This window comes from Malaclemys terrapin, chromosome 4 (genome assembly GCF_027887155.1).
Source record: "Malaclemys terrapin pileata isolate rMalTer1 chromosome 4, rMalTer1.hap1, whole genome shotgun sequence".
NCBI lineage: Eukaryota > Metazoa > Chordata > Testudines > Emydidae > Malaclemys > Malaclemys terrapin.
In genome coordinates, this window is record NC_071508.1 from 71,732,099 (window position 1) to 71,748,443 (window position 16,345).

At 39.7% G+C, this 16,345-nt stretch overlaps 1 protein-coding gene across 2 annotated transcripts in view; it reads right to left on the reverse strand.

Annotated features, from left to right (window-relative positions):
• Positions 1–16,345, reverse strand: part of SHANK2 (SH3 and multiple ankyrin repeat domains 2) — a 638,838-nt gene that overhangs the window by 490,476 nt on the left and 132,017 nt on the right. For both annotated transcript variants that reach the window (XM_054026918.1, XM_054026919.1), the window contains exon 11: positions 3,654–3,731. In XM_054026918.1, coding sequence (XP_053882893.1) covers positions 3,654–3,731 — 78 coding nt within the window. The remainder of the gene's footprint in view (positions 1–3,653; positions 3,732–16,345) is intronic.

The window sequence follows — 16,345 nt, forward strand, 5'->3', positions numbered from 1 at the left end:
CTTTTTTCCTTTTGGGTTTCTTAATTAAGCCTGTCAAGATGCTGTAATATGAGAAAACTGTGGAATGAATTTCTGGCAAATCTTGGCTAATCCCATGAAAGATTTCACTTTCATTTTGGTGGTAGCCTCTGCTTTTATCATTGATACTTCAACTTTTACTTCCTCATTCCTAGTATCCCTGATTTCTGGCTTCAGAGCTGCCTAGTAGATGTTGCTGGGGATTAATAATCAACCACTGTTAGATATGCCACACACTGACCTGACTCTCCAAAAGGGAAAATAAAAGCAAAAAAATCCAAACAATCTCTTAAAGAGATATATGACCCTGTCACATATCAATAGCTTGTGATCCCAACACATTGTTAATGGAAATTCTTTAAACTGTGTCCGTCACTTGGCACTAGAATACCAGATACTATAGTCATGGGGGACCAGATGGATAGAGGAGATTTAGCAAATTTGAAGCATCCCCTCCAGACACAGTGACTGGACTTGCTGTTTGTGCACATCCTTCATAGTACAGCATCCAAGACTCAAACCTAGACTCCTGTAGTTTATAGGCAGCAACTCTATCAGACTGCAAAAAAAGCTGGTCTCTGGCTACGTCAGTGGAAACCCAGCACAGCTTGTCTCAGCGGGGCATCACTTGTTGTATGTCTTACACACCATACCTGAGATAATCACTAAACAAGGCATTAACAACACTAGTACATCAACTGTTTTGAGTTCTGTATTCAATAGCTTGTACAACTGCTACCCTTATTGGCAGTCTCACTAGAGGAGCCATTCTGATATTTGGACTACAAAATTGACTCTACTTGTGAGATCAACTGTAAGAGGTGAGTGAAAGTTCATAAAATGTCACAATAACCTATAACAATAAATCTTGTAGGGAAAAGGTGCAGAAAGGAGACAGACTGAATTAGTCCAAACAAAAAAGGCCTACTGATATAATTCAAGGACTCTGTTAAGAATATGCCTGATAAACAAGAACAGTGTGAGACTAGAAATCAATGAACCAAAATTGGTGTGTCAGAAATTCGGTCTAACTGGTGAACAAAAAAATGAAAGGACAGGCTATTCCACCCATCACTCCCTTTAAGGGTTCTCATTGCCATCACTCCTGTGGGGGGAAAAGCTAGCTACCACGATGCTGACTGACCGAAAGACAAGAGAAGGGGAAGGAGACAGCTTCACTCTCATGGATGCCACCCCCATGTCTCTTAGGACTTCAGACCTTTTTATCCTTATGTCCTGACAAGGCCAGGCCAAAGAGAGGGAGTTAGATGACCTCAACAGAGGCTCCTGCTAAATCCCAAATAACATCTGGGATGTGAAACTGTCATCCCCCCTCACACACACATACACCTTCTGTGTTCTTTTCCTTCCCCACCTTCTTTCTTTCTCTTTTCTATCCATCCTCTTTTACCGTCTGTCCAATAAGACTATTTTGCAACACTGCTGTAAGCCTGTGACCAGAAAGAGGCAGCTAAATTCAATGCCCCAAACAGCCCAATGCTTGTACAATTTTGCCTAATCTCAGAGTGGTTGATAAGACCACGTATAGTGCCTATGTTTCTCCAGCAGTGAGGCTGCAAATGAGAATCAACATCAGAGACAGAAGCTAGATTTTCTCTCTTCGCTATTTTTTCTCTCCTCCTTTTATGTATGTTTGTCTTGTTTTCTTCTAGGAAACAGGATCAGACTTTAATAGCAACAACAACAGCTCTAGCCCATCTTAACTAATTTCTTCTCCTTTCCACAAAAAGTACAAGTTATTACCATCTAAAACACTGTCAAACATGGAGGTTTTCCTTCTAAAAACTCTCTCCAGCTAAAGAGAAAGAGACCAAGGAATGTTGTTAAAATGAAAGCCTTGCTTAATAATTAACATTTCAAATTCTTTAATTGCCCCCTCCAACCCCCATTTCTTTAATAAAGGGTTAAAAGGATTTTTAATAATGTGTTTGGCATGGTACTAAGCAGGCTGATGCCTCTGTATACCAAACCCTGAGCCTTGTTTAAAACTGTCTGATGTTGGACCATGACTGGATTATGTTAACACCTTTAACTCATTGGGCACATATATTCCATCTGAATTAATACAACAGGGCTAAGGAAGACTAAATTTCTCTGCCCCCTTAAAATGATTCATTCCTGAACCGGGACAAAGCTCCTTGGTATGGTGGTGAGGGAAAGATTTAATCACTTGTACTGTATCTGTTCCATTATGAAAATGGTGGTTGATATGTTTTAAAAGTACTAGGTACTGTGACAGGGTCAGGCCAGATGTCTACAAGAGAGTGGTTGAAGGTAGATACATTAGTTCCAGGTTAAGCAGGTCCCTTTTCCCTGGGTAAGATAACAGGGACTATTCCAGAACACTCAGGAACTTTCTAGAACTAATTAAGGCAGGCAGGCTAATTAGGACACATGTAGCCAATTGGGAAGCTGCTAGAATTAATTAAGGCTAATCAGAACACCCGGTTTAAAAAGGCTCTCACTCCAGTTAGTGAGGTGTGCATAAGGAGCTGGGAGTGAGAGGACGTGCTGCTGGAGGACTGAGGAGTACAAGCAGAAGTGGCGCCAGGGTGTTTGCCGCCCTAGGCAGCAGCGCTCCTCCTCTGAAGCTGCGTTCTCGGCAGCGGGGGTCCTTCCGCTCCAGGTCTTCGGGGCACTTCAGCGGCGGGTCCCAGAGCGAGTGAAGGACCTGCCACCAAATTTCCGCCGAAGACCCGGAGCGGAAGAAGCCCCTCTGGGCGGCCATGGTTCTTGGAGCCGCTTTTCTTCCCGCCCAGAGGAATCGCCACCAAAATGCTGCCCCCCACATCCTGCCGCCCTAGGCGACTGCCTAGTGGAAGCACCAGCCCTGAGTACAAGTGTTAACAAACATCAGGAGGAAGGTCCTGTGGTGAGGACAAAGAAGGTGTTGGGGGAACACATGGGGAAGTAGCCCAGGGAATTGTAGCTGTCGCACAGCTGTTCCAGAAGGCACTCTAGACAGCTGCAGTCCACAGGGACCTGGGCTGGAACCCGGGGTAGAGGGCAGGCCCGGGTTCCCCACAAACCTCTCAACTCCTGATCCAACACAGGAGGTTCCACCGGAGGGGAAGGTCTCTGGGCTTTTCCCCGACCCACATGGTGGATCAGCAGAAACTGCAGGGATTGTTCTTACTCTTTTTTCCCCATACTGGCCAGTGATGAGGTTATCTGAGTGAACAGCAGATTTAAGCCATGAAAGTGGCCAAACTGAGGGCTACTGTGAATCTCTGAGGCGAGCAAAATAAGCGCAGGATTCACCAAGGTAGAGGAGGAACTTTATCACAGAACATATTAAAATGATGGTCCAAAGCCACAAAGTTTGCATCTGAATCTGAATGTCCTAAAGCTTGAAAGTGTTTGAATCAGAGATTTTTTTCCAAGCCCACTTAAAATATCATGGTCTCAAACTTTACTGCAGAAATAACTGGGTTACTCATCTGTTTCCATCTTAGAATGAAATCCCCACTGGCACCCTATGCAGAAGGCCAGCACAAGTCCAATATGTCATATAAGTCAAAACAGGGTTGAAGAATGCATAGGCCTTTTGCAGATCCTCTGCACAAGGGCAAATTTCATCCTTAAAGATAGTCTTTTCTTTTTTTTTTTTTTACCTGAAACGAAGATTGGCTGTTATAATTCTTTAACTCCTTGTTGGCTCCTCGAAACAACAGAACTCTTGCACAGCTGTCCTGCAAATTGGAGAAGGAGGAACTTGTTAATTATAATCTTTAATCACCAAAAACAGCCTTTAAATTATAAGATTTGGTGGTGATTTTGGCATATGTTTTTGAACATAAAACAATAAGTCAACAGTCCAAGAAATATGAAACTCTGTTCCAATCGAGGATTTAATTGATTAAAATAATTTTAATTTCCAATATAGTTGGAAAATTCTTAAATACTGTAGTTATGGGCACAATTTTCCAATGTACTGGAAACAGCATAAGAACATAAGAATGGCCATTCTGGGTCAGACCAAAGGTCCATCTAGCCCAGTATCCTGTCTTCTGACAGTGGACAATGCCAGGTGCTTCAGAAGGAATGAACAGAACAGGTAATCACCAAGTTATCCATCCCCTGACACCCATTCCCATTAGTATTTTCAAATTAAACTTTGCATTATCCATTAGTATTTTCAAATTAAACTTTGTACGTTAAAGGTCTTTGATCATGTTGATACCTTCCAGCCAATGGGAACTGTTCAAGGAATAAATTATTCTGTTATATGATCAAGGGTACCACAACCTGGCCCTAAATACTTAATATAGACACCCACTAAACAGAAAGGACAGATTATTACCTCAATTTTACTTTGATTTATCAGCATCTATCTCAAACTAAGCAATTAGCAGTTTTTAATGCAACAGTATATTTAATACAAGTTTTTTGAAATAAACTTTTTTTGAGCTGCTCATACTATAACAAAGCCAGTCCTCCATACACAAATAACAATACCACAACACAAAACTAATATACCCCAACCTCCTCTCCAAATGATGAGAGACCAGTTTACATGAGATCAGGTTCTGCTACAGAATATGTAGTTGAAATCCTATCAGTATAATTTTTTAGTTGAATACACTGTATTGCAGTAAGACACTAGTTTATAGTGTTGTAAAATATTACTGATTACACTGCTCTACAGCCAAAATTCTTCTGAAATAAATGTAGTCAAACTTTACTAATTCTGGGTCACTGAAAACGAAAATGATGCTTAAAATTGTTGATTGGCTCTAGTTTTCAAGATATGCTATTGGGTCAGTATATACGACCCTTGACTTGGGAATGGTGGAGGATAAGTGAGTTATAAAGGGAAGGGATCTCAATTTAAACCAGAAATGACTAAAATACATTTTTGACTGGATCTATGAATAAATCTATGACTGGGTTTGGACAGTACTTGTTTTTTAGGCAAAACAATGAATGATGCAATCTGAAGCTGGTATTGCGTCATACATGATATGAATTGCATCATGTTATTCCTAGAAGTCATGGATTATGCAATCATAACGAAGCTTACATCACTCTGCTGAACAAATTGCCCTATATCAGCTCTAGAAATCATACAGTGTCGTGCTCTCTTATTTGTCAGTGTTTGATTTTGCAAAGGGACACATTTCTGTTTAGCCAAAGTGAGCAGAGATGCCTCGTACTTGTGTGAACAGTGCAGATAACTTCTGCTATGTTTGTGGTGAAGTGACTTTTGCATCACAAAAGTGCAGTATAACCACTATGGTTAAGAAAGCTTATCACCTTTCTTTTGGCTGCAAAATTGGAGATCAGGACAAGAGGTGGGCCCCACACATATGCTGCAACACTTGTGCAACAAATCTTCGCCAGTGGTTGAACTGGAAAAGGAAATCTATGCCTTTTGCAGTGCCAATGATTTGGAGAGAGCCAACAGATCATACCAGCAATTGTTACTTCTGCATGGTGCCTCCAGTTGGGAAAGGTGTGTCAAAGAAGAAAAAGGTGGACTGTGCATTATCCAAACATTCCATCAGCTATACGCCCAGTACCCCACGGAGAAGGACTGCCGGTTCCTGGTGCACCAGAATCATTCTCACTTGAGTCAGACGAGGAAGAGGAAGAGGATGAAACTTCTGGTCCTGAACCATCAATGTCACAGGACCCACATTTTCTCCCATCCTCCTCCTCTGAACCACACCTCATAACACAAGGTGAACTGAATGACCTTGTCAGGGATTTGGAACTACCCAAGAGTAAGGCAGAGCTGTTGGGCTCCAGACTACAGCAGTGGAATCTCCTGGCAGGTGATGTTAGGGTTTCCATGTTCCGTGACCGTCAAAAGGATCTTGTACCATTCTTCTTCATGGAAGGTGATCTTGTAGCCTGCAACAACATGGATGGTGTGATGGCAGCCCTCAACATCGTTCACAATCCAGATGAGTGGAGACTGTTCATTGATTCATCGAAGACGAGTCTTAAAGCTGTTTTACTGCATAATGGCAATGTTTTGCCATCAATTCCAGTTGGTCATGCAGTCCATATGAAGGAAGCCTATGACAACATGAAACAACTTTTGAGGTGCATAAACTATGACAGTCATTGGAGCCTAGGAGGAAAAGTGTTCAGCATCCACCACTTGTTGAATCAAGGAAGATTTTGTTACCACCCTTACACTTCAAGCTGGGTCTGATGAAGAACTCGGTCAAGGCCATTGACAAAACACAAGCAGCTTTCAAGTACCTCCATGGAAAATTTCCAAGGTTAAGTGAAGCTAAGATAAAGGAAGGTGTCTTTGTTGGTCCTCAGATTTGTGAACTTCTTCGAGATGATGCATTTGACCATGCACAGCGTGGCAAGGAAAAAACGGCATGGAAAGCCTTCCAGTTAGTGGCAATAAATTTTCTCAGAAATAACAAGGCAGGTTACAGGTTGTTGGTGGAAAACCTCCTCAAGGCATACAAAAGCCTTGGTTGCAACATGTCACTAAAGATACATTTTTTGCACTGTCATCTAGATTTTTTTTCCACCGAACTGCAGAGCAGTGAGCGACGAGCACGGCGAATGATTTCACCAGGACATTGCAACAATGCTATCAGGGTAAATGGAGCCCATCAATGCTTGCAGAGTATTGCTGGACAGTGACAAGAGATGCTCCATTTAATGAATACAAGAGACAAGCCAAGAAGTGCCGAGTAGACACTGAATAGGACTAAACTATGTACATAATAGTTTTTTGCCTTTTGTTTCATAATAAATTTTATTTATATAACCCTTTTGCTGATTTTTAAAGTATTACATAAACAGGACAGGTGAAATATTATCATGTAAAGAAACCATAAACACATGAAAAGACCTAGGTTTACAATTTATGATTAAAACTCTACTATCTACACAATATACATAGACATAAAATGTAAAAACTTAAATATCTTAGAAACAGTAGCCAATCAGTTGTTTTAATTGTCATATTTGAATTCAGCACATCAAAATACATAATAAATAGCACATTTTATCTCTGAAGCAGACAACTTCTCAAAAATTGTAGACCAGTGTTATAACCTCATAGAAATTTTTCTATAGATCTGACATTTTTCAGCACACTTGACTTTTTCTTGATCCATATATAGTATTCTATTTCCACATGTCGTCTTTAATGTTCATCTCAGGACCTGTACTAAACCAGTCCACAATTCAGAATGTTTTTATGTGTCTTGTCTATTAGCTCGGCTGTGCATTTTGGATTTGTTGTCATGTTACATTAGAAAGTTCCAGTCAACGAGATAGTTGAATGTGCTATCTTCTGCTTATAAATATAATAGTAAGTGTGCAGCTACAGAGAACAGAGCACATAATTTACTGTTTTTGTGACAAGCTTATAAATCAAATCCTGATTCACAGACGGGTGTACATACGGAGACTGCCCTTAAAAGTAATTTTCCTCATTCTGCTTTCCGATATACTGAGCCAGATCCTTGGTCCTGGTAAATCCCTTCTACTGCCCCCTTCAGCACAAAGAGGACTTATAGTTGCCCTAACTGGCCCCTGGGTGCCCCCAGGATCAGGGTTCCATAAAGACAGATAACATAAAGCCCTTTTTGCCACCTACTCCCTGTTCTGCTTGACAGGGTAAATCAAGCAGGTTGGCTCTGCATTTCTAGCAGGGCCGGCTCTAACTTTTTTGCTGCCCCAAGCAGCAAAAAAAAAACGCCGCCAGAACCCCCCACACCGAGCACCACACCCTGCGCCGCCCCCCCCAAGCGCCACGCCCCCCCCGAGCACCACGCCGCCGGAGCGCCCCCCCCGTGGAATGCCATGCCGCGCTGCCCCCCGCCACCCCAAGATTGGCCGCCCCTTACCAGGTGCCGCCCCAAGCATGTGCTTGGTTGCCTGGTGCCTGGAGCCGGCCCTGATTTCTAGTCAGGATTCTAGCACCTGTCACAGAGAGGTAATTTAATATTTTTTTAAATGGATAGGATGCTAGACAATATAGTTATATATAGGACCCTACCAAATTCATGGTCCATTTTGGTCAATTTCATGGTCATCGGATTTTAAAAATCATAATTTCATGATTTCAGCTATTTAAATCTGAAATTTCATGGTGTTGTAATTATAGGGGTCCTGACCCAAAAGGGAGTGGTGGGGTGGTCATAAGGTTATTATAGTGGGGGTTGTGGTGCTGCTACTGTTACTTCTGCGCTGCTGCTGGTGGTGGCGCTGCCTTCAGAGCTGGGCACCTGGAGAGTGGCGGCTGCTGGCCGGGAGCCCAGCTTTGAAGGCAGAGCCACTGCTAGCACCAGTGCAGAAGTAAAGATGGCATGGTATGGTATTGTCACCCTTACTTCTATGCTGCTGCTGGCAGAGTGCTGCCTTCAGAGCTGGGCACCTGGCCAACAGCCACCCCTCTCTGGCTGCCCAGCTCTGAACGCAGTGCAGAAGTAAGAGTGGCAATACCGTGACCCCCTAAAATAACCTTGCGACCTCCTTGCAACTCCCTTTTGGGTCAGGACTCCCAGTTTGAGAAACACTGGTCTCCCCCATAGTATAGAGTAAAAGCACACAACACCAGATTTCACAGTCCGTGACATGTTTTTCATGGTTGTGAATTTTGGTAGGGCCCTAGTTATATAGTATTTCCTACCTGTGCAAAGAACCACATCAAACCAATAGCTCATATATATATGTTTTTTTTTATTTTTTTTAAATTCATGGGACCATAATGTTTTTCCAAAGATTTTTACATATTAATAATCAGCCAAGAGAAAATTCAAGTGCTATAGCCTAAAGAAAGAGCTAAAGATTTAAATAATGTTGATAGGGCTTTTGTTCTAGCATGCCAACAAGTGACCCCCATTTCAAATGCATACCAGATGATCATAGGCTGGCGCACTGCATGTATCATTCATGTAATATTTACTATTACAATATGTTCTACTAGAAAATATGGGAAGTGTGGATTACAAGCTTGCATATTAAAGATCCAACTTTTCTGACTTGGTCCACAATTTGATCATTAAGGTATTGTGTGTCCTGAAACTTAACAGTATTTATAAACTGATTATTATTTAATTTTCAGATTCACATTTATTTTATAATTTATTTGTCTTTCATAAAACACAAAATAGTTCTGAAAATATATTTCCCCTTCCCCCGCCCCTCTCTTTTTACAGTTCCTATCCAACAGTTCAACTGTTCTGGTTTGTTTCAGGGTTTTACAAATTTTAGTACATTTGTATTGTTTGGGCAATTAATATGTGTACTAAGCTTTAGCTCACAGGGAGTTTTATAACCACAAAATATTGGGATTTAGGGTGTTTTATAAAACATGAGAGACTCTGCCCATGGTACAATGTGCAGGACAGAATTGCAACACCTTACAGGTCCTTTTTGCTTAAATTTCAGTTTATATATTGGCTATGCTTTGAAATTAAATACATTGGGATTCTACAATAGTTATTTCATGCCTTTTAAAATTTTGGACATGATTTACAAATGTAAATGCAACTGTTGTGTTTGCTGCAACACCACAATATAATTGTATTCCTATTGCCTTATCAATAGAGTTAATCAAAAATTTTCCATCAAAGATGTACCATGAAAATGGTATTTTTCACTAAAATGAAAGTTCTCATAGAGTATGTTTGTTATGGTTGAATTTTTTTATAAACAGATTATTTTCCAGTTTGCCCCCTTCTCTCTCCTTCCCCCCTCTTTTTATTTTTTCCCTTTCAGTGAAAAGAGAGATAAAAAGGAAGGGGATGGGGAAGGATTAGAAAACATTTCTTATAGCAAAGAACTGAATCTATTTAGCTAATAAAGAGAAGGTTAAAAGCTGATTTGATTAGCTTATAAGTATCTACAAGGGGAACAAATATTTAATGATGAGCTCTTCAATCTAGCAGAGAAAGGTATAATAAATCCAACTGCTGGAAGTTGAAGGTAGGTAAATTCACACTGGATATACGGTGCAAAATTTAATGTTGAGGTTAATTAACCACTGGAACAATTTACCAAGAGTCATGGTAGATTCTCCATCACTAACAATGTATAAATCAAGATTGGATGTTTTTCTAAAAGATATTTTCTAAGAATTATTTTGGAGAAGTTCTATGGCCATTGTTATAGAGGAGGTCAGCTAAGATGATCACAGTGGTCCCTTGTGGCCTTGGAAATCTATGAAGAACTGAAAACCCAAAACATTTTCAGATTTTAGTTTGTTTTTTTTCAATATTCATGGGACAATTCCCATTAAAAGCTATTTGCATTTTTTCACCAGCTCAGTTTATCTGTTCAAAAAAAGTCTACATCACATATTTTGGAACCTTTAAATATTAAGATTCTTCCTACCAATGCTACAATTCTTGTTTTGGACAAAGTACAGTATTGACAGTTTAATAACCTTTGATATTTACCATTTAATGCAGTTTACTTATGGTATATAAAATAAACATGAAGCAGCTTTTTAGCCATTGGGGATTAAGTGAATTTTATAAAGGTGTGTGGGTTGTCAGCAGATTCAATTTAATTTGTTGCCTAAAATCAAATATCTATTAGTTGATTTCCTAGTAGCACAGAAATAAAAAAAAGTTCAATAGGTTGTATTTTAAAGGAACGTACATGTCATATTTGCATAATTTATAAAATACAGACTAATAATTTCTAATTTTTTTCTCTTGCTAGAATTTTATTGAGAGATCAGGGGCTGTAAAGTGACCTTAAAACAAAAACTTATTTAGGTCCTCATTTAATTGGCATCCAGGAAGGGGCAATTACTGACTGGTCCCTTCTGACCTTAATGTCTATGAGTCTATGAGTCTATGAGACTGATGAAAGTATTTCCCAGCAACTCAGGTTGGGTTTAAAACAAAATCAAATGGGTAATGACTCCACCTACAGGAATTACAGGGTAAAAAGGACACTGTCACCCATCCTGTCCTCCCCATCCCATCTCCCTCCCTTTTGCCATAAGATAACACATTATTTAACAGAAGGAACAAAGGAATGGATTAGTAGAGATCTATAACAATAACTTACTGGTTATAATAATAACAACACTGCCAGTAAATAATTATTTATTTTCACACATCCCTGATCAGCCAGCCCTGAAAACAGGGAACATGTGGGATATAACAGTGAAATTACAGGATGCAAAGGCTCCAGTAAAAGATCCAGAAGGAGAACTTCTTGGCTCAGAAATGTCCACTAAAACTACTATATGCAAGGATTGCAACATGTGGTAAAGGTTTGTGAACTACAGTACGTGAAGTTTCAATATAAGCTTTTTGTCCTCCTTAATGTTACACAAAAGTCCATCTGGTGTCGATGGGCCGCCTTCCTTGTTAGCCAGGACATAACATCTTTTGTTGAAGAGCAGCACTTTACACTAGCTAATGTCTCTCTCCTCTCTGGTGATTTACAGAGGGTTACAATACAAATGCTTAAATATTACCTTGCAATATGGGTCACAGATGCTATAAGTGAGCTTAACGTATGCAGCAACCCACAAGCATTCAAGTCTAAACACTCATTCTTATAATACTAATAGCATTCTTATCATACTAATACCTATTTTAACTTTACTAACACACAGGCTTCTCCAGCATCCTTGTCAGCAGCCTTCAAGGTAGATTTGTCCTCCTCCCGCTTCTGAGCTGAGTTGCTCCCTTTTCAACCCCTTCTCCGGTTAGAACATGCTCTGCAGGGCTGAAGGGGGGGAGCTACCTGGGCCCAGTACTGTCCTTTAACCCCTTCCAGCCCAGTGTGGAGTTTGTATACCCCACCACACAGGCTTTGTGCTGGCCCTTATGCCCTTTTGGCCATGGCCCTACTTACAACAGCGGGTCCAGACAAAGCCTTGAGCACTCTATCTAATACAGGTCTCATTGCCTTGTTACCTGAATACCGCAACCAACAATAAGCACTGCAGTCAGCAGGAAGGATTTGCAGAACTGGATTCCTAATAACTAATATCAATTGACAGATGTACTTTAAGCCAAGCTGATGTTTGAAAATGTTAAATTATTCCAAAAATCGTCTCTTTTGAAAAAGTCAAGATATTTTAGACATACTAAAGGAAGTGAAGAAATCTGCTTTGACACGGCTTTTTCAATCAAGATGGTAATTAATTAAGAAACAGATGCTTTAACAGATGTTTTATTAGTTACAATCATGTCTCATTACTTGTGTTTTTCTAACGCAATGCAGCATTCCATGCACAGTGCCCTAACCTGATTTTAATACATATAGCGTTGAAATGTTATAAAATGACCCAATGTGAAAATAAAAGCACAAAGCCCTATTTGCCGATACTTAGGAGTAGTCCCATTGACCTCTCAAAGTTACTCGCTTAAATAAAGCAAGAAGGTTTTGCCTTTGAATTTGCATATCCAATATTCAAAACAATAGCCTGTAAGGAGGGAAGCATATCTACAAGTAGCAGCTCATTGCTATGACTGCAACTCAGACACGATGCAGCCAAACTTCACTCCCAATAGAGGATTAGATTGAGAGTTTACTCTCATTCCTGAGAAAATGTGATGCTCCAGTAGCAGCTCTGGAAAGAATCACAGAATCATAGAAAATTGGGGTTGGAAGGTCTCTTCCAAGAACTTCAACTTGGACATCCCTCTGACTTCCAACCCCTCTTGAGATCTTGGCAAAATAGGCTACATCATTACCATTACCAAAAGCACCAAACTTGTCCCCATGTCCAGTTAGCTCTGCTTACTGGTGCATGGAGGGCTCAGCCAACTCCCCACTTCTCCCTATGCACTTGCATGCAAGGCAAGAGAATCAGACATTCAACCTCTGCTCTCTGCCTAATGTCTGGATTCAAGACCAGAGTAAGCCCTGCACAGCCAACTCAGAGTGATGGATGGCATCTTAAATCCCTTTACTCCCTTACATAGCCACTCACTGCAGTCTGCCCCATAGTTATTAAAAGAAGATTTGTTCAAAACAACTGCAGATATAGAGAGCTATATTTTAAGAGCTTCAGCTCTGTGTTCCTTGCAGCCTTTTATTTAGTTTATCTGCTCGGGGTCAAATTTCTACCATCTACAACTCATGCAATCCTTTTGCCCGATGTAAGTGAGGGCAAAGTTGGCCCCGGGCTGGATAAAAATCAATTTTTTTTAATTGGATTTTTTTTTTTTTGAGGAAAAAAACCTATCTAAAGATTGTTTTAATTAAGATACATTATAGCTCAAAGATATCTCATCATGGAATAGGGATTATAAATTCTAATTGTATAGTATGAGACAATATATTCATGTACTCTTTAAGAAAAGTTTTGTAAATGAGCTCCAGTAGTTCATGGATTAGGGACCCAATCTTATGGGGCTCCTGGGGCTTCTGTATAGATAATTTAAGTTAATCTTTCTATCTACCCAATGGGACTCAGTGCTCAGTCTAGAAGATACCATCAGACATGCTTAGTTTTGCAGTTCTCAAACTGTGGATTTGTGTCTTCAGAGTTAACATGCTTGTTAACAGCAAAAACGTTTTTAAATAAATAAAAAGAACAGGAGTACTTGTGGCACCTTAGAGACTAACAAATTTATTAGAGCCTAAGCTTTCGTGGATTACAGCCCACTTCTTCGGACGCATACCGAAGAAGTGGGCTGTAGTCTACGAAAGCTTATGCTCTAATAAATTTGTTAGTCTCTAAGGTGCCACAAGTACTCCTGTTCTTTTTGCGGATACAGACTAACACGGCTGCTACTCTGAAACCTTTACATAAATAATATATAGAGGTGAGAAATAACAGACCTCAACCCTACCCTCCCTCTGCAAATTTGTGTACACAGAGTCAATCCCTTACCTCTCTCTAAAAGTGCAAAGTTTCAAAAAGTTCAATGAATAGAAGACTGTTGGGGGCGGACTAGATCTGGACAAGGAGAAGAAGTCTGGAGATAAATGTGAGAAGGGAGGACAGGCAGTAGAAACAAAAGTGAAACTGTTTGAGCAGCCTATTACAGAAGTCTTGAGGTCTTTCTGAGTGTAGCCTTCATTGATTTGAGATCTACCATACCATTCTCTCACTAGAAGGAAAAACCTATAATGGCAGCAGGCCTTAAAAGAGACCCAGTTTGAGAATATTTTAATGAAGTTTCTCTACCTGTGGGTAAGACAGGCATGTGTGCAAAATGCAAACAGTGCAACAAAGAAATGCAAGACCTGGTTGCCCGAATGAAACATCAGGAGACGTGTTCCTTCTCAGGAAGAAGCTGCGTTAAAGATGATGAAAGGAACATGTCTGAACATGCAGGATCTTCAGGTTGGTAAACTTTTTTATTTCATACTTCTTTCTTAAGGACTGCCTGTCTTCGTTCTGTAGTATTCTTGAATTCTCATGTTTGAGCAAAAATATATAGTTGTTACTCTATGGTACTATCATTTTAGGTGCAGTTATGATAAAAAATAAATAGCTGAAATAGGCAGATCTTCCCTTTACAATTTCACCTTTAAAGTAGTACTGAGTGTCAGTGAATACAATGAGCAGTATGGTAATAATAATTAAATAACTGCATTGACTTATTTTGCTTAGGAGAATCCATCCTCAACATACAGGATTCTGAAGACTATTCACCTTCAAGATCACCATCATTTTCTATAGCTTCAGAGTTATCTGCCAAAGATAGTGTTTCATTCACATCATGTATGTTACATAGCTACAGTATATCACCTATAGCAAAAAGAAAAAAAAAATCTCCATCATCCAGAAACAACCGTAGATAAGTTTGTGATAAGACCCAGCAGATTACAAAAAGAGGTAATTGATGAAAAAATTGCCCGGTTTGTTTATGCAACAAACTCTCCTTTCCGTATGATTGAGAACCCACACTTCATTAACATGGTTCAGTCATTAAGACCAGGATACAGTCCACCAAACAGAGCAGATGTCGCAGGCAAATTGCTGGACAAAGTGTATGAATGAGAAATTAAGCAGTGTGCAAAAGGTTTAGAGGGTACAATTGTTAACCTGAGTCTTGATGGGTGGAGCAATGTCCACAACGATCTTGTTGTATGTGCTTGTGTGACAACAGAAGAAGGAAATGTCTTCCTTACAGAAACAACTGATATATCAAGAAATGCACACCCAGCAGAATACTTACAAGAAGTAGCAGTAAAAGCTATAACAAACTGTGAAAAAAATGGAAATGTCTAGTATGCAGCTTGGTCACAGAAAATGCTGCAAATATATCCAAGATGAGAAGAAATTTAGAAGAGGGTGAAGAGTTCCAAGCTAATAATATACGGTTGCAGTGCTCATTTGATGCACCTCCTAGCCAAAGACTTCAGTGTTCCATAAATAAAGGCTAATGTTGTTGAAATTGCAAAATACTTCCGTAACAACCACTTTGCAGCAGCTGCTATGAAAAAAGTGGGAGGAACCAAGCTAACTCTCCTGCAAGACGTGCGATGGCTATATCAAGAACTGGCCTAATCTGATGACAGTTGGTGAACAAAATCGTGAAAAAATAGATGGCATGGTCACAGCCAAAGTTCTCAATATTGGGCTTAAGAGAAATGTTGATCACAGGCTGATACCCTGAAGCCTATTTCTGTAGCCCTGAACGAAATGCGGGGAAATAGCTGTTTTATTGCTGATGCTGTTGAAATTTGGAAGGAACTGAGTGAGATCTTAAAAAGAGAAATATGCAATGACAGAGTTAAATTACAAGCATTAAAAAACAAATGGGACAAGCACTATCTCCAGCTCAGTTTCTTGCAAATATTCTCAGTACTCGGTACCAGGGTCAAACCTTAACTGCTGAAGAAGAGGAGTTGGCTATGACATGGACATCCAGCAATCATCCCTTCATAATGCCAACTATAATAAATTTCAGAGCTCAGGGTGAACCATTCAAGAAATATGTTTGCTGATGATGTTTTAAAGAAAGCCACACCAGTGAACTGGTAGAAGTCACCTAAGCACTTGGATTCAGAGACTGTTGGAGTGATAATCTCACTTTTAATAGCAGTAGCTTCTTCTGCTGGTGTAGAAAGAATATTTTCTTCCTTTGAACTAATTCATTCCAAATTGAGAAATTGTTTGGGACCTGAAAAAGCAGCAAAGCTTGTTTTTCTTTTCCAGATTATGAACAAACAGGAAAATGAAGGTGAAGACGACTGAGTTAACTGCAGAAGCCAATATTTTAAGTTTCTCATGTTGACCTGGCTGATATAGTAGATTTAATTTTTGTTTTTTTTATGAATATATTTCATTTAACTATTTTAGTTAAAAACAATTTTAACAAACACAAACCTGATTTTAAAAAACTTGAATGTTTAACTGAATTCAAAAATTCATATGCTTGTTTTGTTAAAA